The sequence below is a fragment of the Mustelus asterias genome, chromosome 20, assembly GCF_964213995.1.
Source record: "Mustelus asterias chromosome 20, sMusAst1.hap1.1, whole genome shotgun sequence".
Classification (NCBI taxonomy): Eukaryota; Metazoa; Chordata; class Chondrichthyes; order Carcharhiniformes; family Triakidae; genus Mustelus; species Mustelus asterias.
The window spans coordinates 61,679,824-61,685,823 of record NC_135820.1 but is presented as its reverse complement, the minus strand read 5'-3'; the positions used below and the strand labels follow the sequence as shown (position 1 = coordinate 61,685,823).

The following is a 6,000-nucleotide window of genomic DNA, read 5'->3' as shown; positions in this document are numbered from 1 at the left end:
AACCCGCTACTTTTGGCGTAATCTGGAATTCTTGAAATCTTCAGACACACTGGCTTTTAACGCTGTCGATAAAATCAATTATTCACAGCAAGCTTTGAACAAAGAGCCAACCGGCTCCCAACTCGTGACCTTGTGAGCAAGACTGATTGTTGTTGTTTTTTGCAAACTTCAATTCAGAGTCAGCCACACTCAGCTGGTGAAGCGTTATTAGAATGAATAGCAGAGTGGGTTTGGAACTGCTGGTGCCCAGCAATGTGACTTCACCGAGGGAGGCCGGCTTACAAATGGCAGCCAGCTCCCCTCAAAAAGATCGCCTGTCAACTAAAGCCTTCATTATCCCAGGTACGATACCGTTTGAATAATAAAGGACATCTGTATATTAAAAGGATTGTAAAATTAATTTATTTAGCTGGACAATATTTGTTTAGTTTAACTGCCATGAGGTGGATTAGTCCGTTGGGTGACTATCTGTGCGGAGTCTGCACGTTCGCCCCGTGTTTGCATGGGTTTCCTTCGGGTGCTCCGGTTTCCTCCCACAGTCCAGAGATGTGCAGGTTAGGTGTATTGGCCATGCTAAATTCTCCCTGAGTGTCCCAAGATATATATTAGCAGGGTATATATGTGGGGTTACAGGGTAAGCCTGGGTAATAGTCGGTGTAGACTCGATGGGCCAAATGGCCTCCCTCTACACTGTAGGGATTCTATGATTCCGTGACATATCTGGACAAATTATTAAAGAACACGGAGTAAAATTATTCAAATATGAATAAGCAATTCCATTTCAATTCCACTCATATCAAATATTATAGTTTTAAAAGATTAATTCTTGGAACGTGGGTGTCGCTAGCTAGGCCAGCATTTATTGCCCATCCCTAGTTGTCCTTGAGAAGATGGCACTGAGCTGCCTTCTTGAACCACTGCAGTCCATGTGGTGTAGGTACAGCCACAGTGCTGTTAGCGAGGGAGTTCCAGAGTTTTTACCCAGCGACAGTGAAGGAACAGCGATATATTTCCGAGCCAGGATGGTGTGTGGCTTGGAGGGGAACTTCCAAGCATTTCTGTCCCCATGCGTCTGCTACTCTTGTCTTTATGTGGAGATGCCGGTGTTAGACTGGGGCAAAAACAGTAAGAAGTCTCACAACAGCCTAGTGGCTTTTGCTACCAAATAAACCTGTTGGACTTTAATCTGGTGTTGTGAGACTTCTTATTGCTCTTGTCTTTCTCAGTGGTAATGCTTGTGGGTTTGGAAGGTACTGTACATTCCCTTTAAGGTATGATTCCGTGAGTATGATTACGTCAGGCTGTTGCTTGAGTGGGATCAACTCCTGAGAATTTTGTGAAGAAACAGTTGACTCCAAACCATATTACAGATGGGACTGGGAGTCTGGAATAACTTTGCTGATAAATGATCTCTCCATCGACATAGGAGGAATCCATTGTACGACTGGGAGAAATGCGTATGGGTAAAAGAAGTAGACTATGAAGTGTAAAGCAGGGTTGTGTTGAGTTGCTACGTTAAGAAAATAGCAACATTTAGATTTCAGTTTCTATGTTCCCTGTTCAGTGTGACCTGAATTGGTCTGGGTCAAAGCAAACTGAATACCCCAACCAAGCATTATTTTTATTAGTGTCACAAGTAGGCTTACATTAACACTGCAATGAAGTTACTGTGAAAATCCCCCAGTCGCCACACTCCGGTGCTTGTCCGGGTACACTGAGGGAGAATTTAGCATGGCCAATGCACCTAAACAGCATGTCTTTCGGACTGTGGGAGGAAACCAGAGCACCCAGAGGAAACCCACACAGACACGGGGAGAAGATGCAGAATCCGCACATCCGACATCAAACCTGGGTCCCTGGCGCTGCGAGGCAGCAGTGCTAGCCACTGTGCCACCATGCCATCCCATTACATTTATCAGATACCAAGCCTAAGAATGTATTAAGCATTAGCAACTTGAATTATTTTGATTTGTTTTTAAATAACGATGATTAGGGTTTGAAAATATATTTTAAGTCCAGTCGTGTTTGTAACTATTATAAATTTGATACTAATTATGTTAGGACAAACGCATTATGATATCGATATAACTCACTGTCAATATAACAACTGTTATCAAAGTTACTTTTGTAGTTGTCAAGTAATGTAAATGTGTTGTGAGCTGGTTAAATATAATATATGCATAAGTTGCCAGATTTTGCTTGTCTGCTTTCTTTCAAACATAACTTCAGTCAATACAGCCGAGAGTAATCGAAAGCCTCAGGGATTCCCCAGAGAAAGCCAAGGTGTTTCTTTGCCAGTCGAAGTGGAACAGTCAGACAGTGCCGTGCCAGTGACTGCGGCAATCAGCCCACAGATTACTGGAGCACAGAAATGTGACATGGCCAGCATTTTGGAATGGAAAGATGGCATTGCTACCTTACCTGGGAGCAATTTGAAGGTTAGCTTCTCTGATTGCACTTATAAAATATTCATTCTTTGGTCCTTTTACAAAATAAGCTAAATAGCAGGTACAACCCATGGAGCAAGTAGCACATTTTCTATTGCAGCCACGGTTTCCTCTCTCCCAGTAATCTTTCTGATTTCTTTTCCTCTTGCTTCTCTTTCAGGCAGTCTCTCCCATGGAGGGATAGGTGCTGGATAATATCTCTCCTGGTTTTGCAAGTTATTTTGTAGATATGACCCTGCTTATGGGTGACAGTTGGCTGCGTAGCTGTATGGCCATCACAGATAAATTTCACAAATTTCACAAATAAAGACTTCTATTAGGGGGAATGAGGATGCTAATATGAAGCAAAAACAACAGCTGACTTTGCTTACCAAAGATGTTGAAGTCAAATTAAAGTTACTTTCACACTGGGGCAATATTTCTGACTACTGGAACATATGTCTGCCAAATTCAGACATGTAAGAAGTCTCACAACACCAGGTTAAAGTCCAACAGGTTTATTTGGTAGCAAATACCATAAGCTTTCGGAGCACTGCTCCTTCGTCAGATGGAGTGGATATCTGCTCTCAAACAGTGCACAGTCCATCTGACGAAGGAGCAGTGCTCCGAAAGCTTATGGTATTTGCTACCAAATAAACCTGTTGGACTTTAACCTGGTGTTGTGAGACTTCTTACTGTGCTTACCCCAGTCCAACGCCGGCATCTCCACATCAGAAATTCAGACATACCAGAACGATACCTGGATTCCAAGGGATCAATTACAAGGACAGTTTTTCTTTTATTAAAGATATGCAAGTTAGATGGATTGGCCATGCTAAATTGTCCTTAGTGTTGGGGGATTAGTGTTGCAAACATGTAGGGTTACGGGGGGTAGGGCCTGGGTGGAATTGTTCTTGGTGCAGGCTCAATGGGCCAAATGGCCGCCTTCTGCACTGCAGGGATTCTGTGATTCTATGATTATTCTTTCATGGGATGTGGGCATCGTTGGCAAGACCTGCATTTGTTGTCCATCCCTTATTGCTCTTGAGCTGAGTGGCTTGCTTGGCCATTTTAGAGGGCGGTTAAGAGTCAGCCATATTTCTGTGGGTCTGGAGTCACAGATAAGTAAGGATGACAGAATTCCTTCCCTTCAGGGCATTAGTGAACCAGATGGATTTTTAAAACAATGACAGTTTTATGGTCATCAACCTAGAGGTTAGAGCCTGACCTTTCAAAATTTCAGGCATTATAAAGGCTTTAAATGCTTTTTATTTTCCCAATGTTTTATACCCAGAGAATAAATACGTGCAAGTGCAACATGCAGAAAAATTGTCCCCAAAAATATCTTATCTCGGGCGGCACAGTGGTTAGCACTGCTGCTTCACAGCGCCAGGGACCCGGGTTCGATTCCCCCGGCTTGGGTCACTGTCTGTGTGGAGTTTGCACATTCTCCCCATGTCTGCATGGGTTCCCTTCGGGTGCTCCGGTTTCCTTTCACAGTCCAAAGATGTGCGGTTTAGGTGGATTGGCCATGCTAAATTGCCCCTTGGTGTCAGAGGGACTAGCAGGGTAAATACGTGGGGCTATGGGGATAGGGGCTGGGTGGGATTGTGGTCGGTGCAGACTCGATGAGTCGAATGGCCATTGTAGAGTTTCTATGAAGGTTTATATCAGCTACTTTTGAAGATTAGTTTTGTTAATTAAAAATCATTGGTGAAACTCATTTGTTGTATGCTTACAAGGGTAGTTTGATCAAACTTTATCTGATCGAGATTACACTGTACCACTTTCTACGACATTCATTAGGCTTTATAGGTGGTTTTCTCAATATGGAGTTGTTAGTAAAAATAAAACTGACCTTTATTGTTTGATATGAGTCACACTGCCAAATGCAGCTGTGCATAAAATAATTACCAGTACTTTTGATGCTCTTATGGGCCTAAACTGCTTCCACATGGAACCAGAAGACACAGATTTTAAATAATTGATGAGAAATTAGATTTATTTTACACAGCGAGTTGTTACAATTTGAAATGCACTGCTTGAAAGGGTGTTGGAAGCAGATTCAATAGCAGCTTTCAAAAGAAAAAAATACGCAGGGTTATGGAGAAAGAGGATTGGGACTGATTAAAAAGCAAGACATTGTGCGGAGGTTGCCGCCTTCTGTGCTGTATTCGAAAAATTCATTGACAGAATGTTGAGGGCACTGACCAGCATTTATTGTCCATCTCTAATTCACCATCTAAGAGCCAACCTCATTGCTGTGGACTGGAGTCACACGTAGACCAGAAGATTTCCTTCCCGAAAGGGACATTGGTGACAATTGTTTCATTTTTTTTCGTCATCTTATTCAAACTCCACCAGCTGCCGTGGTCGGATTCAAACCTCAGTCCCCAGAGCATCAGCTTGGATTACTAATCCAGCAAATCGCTATGCGTGCATTAATTGTGTGGTTCTTTCCCTGTTTCTCCGACTAGAATTAAATCATGAACATGAATTTAATCTATTCTGTGACTCTTTCAAACACTTAATAGAATATAATTTTGGAGATGATTGGAATTTTTCTATAAGAGCAAAATAAATTAAGTGGAACAGAATATTATGGTATATTGTTTAATTAGTGCCGTTTTTTGTAGCTTTCTTGGTGCCTTTGTTATTTTTTTGGATGAACATTAAATAGTGCCTTGTTTATTTTTTAGTTCCGATTGAATGAGTTTGGTGTCCTGGAGGTTGTCAACACGGAAGGTATTGTGACAGAGTCAATGACAGAGGTATCCGTCGAGACAACAGTGAAAGCTGAGAATGATGCTTGCAATGACGCTGACTGGAATACAATCACTCCCAATGAATGTAAGATATACCGACTGGGATATGTTTTGGTGTTGGTGGTTTCAGCTTAAAGTCAGTGGTGCAATCTATGCCGTTCAATCTTGTTATTGGGATCGGTTTTGCTCAGTTGGCTGGCCGGCTGGTTAGTGATACAGAATGACACCAATAGTGTGGGTTCAATTCCTGTGCCGGCTGGGGTTGTTCATGAAGATCTTGCCTTCTCAACCTTGCCCCTCGCCTGAGGTGTGGTGGCCCTCAGGTTAAATCACCACCAGTGTACAGTCATCTGGGGTTTTGGTGATTTTACTTACAGTGAAATTAGTTACTTGATTTTGGGAATTATTGTTCTTTTAGCCTTTTAGGTAAATTTTAGACTCTTTTGCAAGTGGAAGGTCCTTTCAATTTTTTTTCACAATTTTCTTCTTGCTGCTAAAGACATGTGGTAGAGCTACTTGTCTATGTTTGAGTTTCAACTGTGAACATCAGCAGGCAATTCTACCACAAAGGAACATTTTGGCTGAGTCCAGTTGTACTTTCATTCAACCTGCAATTCCAGCAGGAATTCTTGGATAAAGATTGGGAGTCCTGGGCATTTCCTCGCCCCCACCCCCACCCCCACCCCCCACCTCACCTAAGGGTACGCAGACAAATTTTAACACTCTAATGCTAGACCAACCACCAACCATCAGAGACCAATAATCTTCCAAGTCTGAATGACTCAGTCACCCGGTTCACTGAACCATCA

The 6,000-nt window shown here is 42.5% G+C and overlaps 1 protein-coding gene across 1 annotated transcript in view; it reads left to right on the top strand.

Moving 5' to 3' along the window:
• The first annotated feature begins 212 nt into the window (after positions 1 to 212).
• Positions 213 to 6,000, top strand: part of l3mbtl1 (L3MBTL histone methyl-lysine binding protein 1) — a 56,509-nt gene continuing 50,721 nt past the window's right edge. The window contains exons 1-3 of the mRNA XM_078236073.1: positions 213 to 342; positions 2,230 to 2,438; positions 5,126 to 5,276. Of these exons, the coding sequence (XP_078092199.1) occupies positions 213 to 342; positions 2,230 to 2,438; positions 5,126 to 5,276 (490 nt within the window). The remainder of the gene's footprint in view (positions 343 to 2,229; positions 2,439 to 5,125; positions 5,277 to 6,000) is intronic.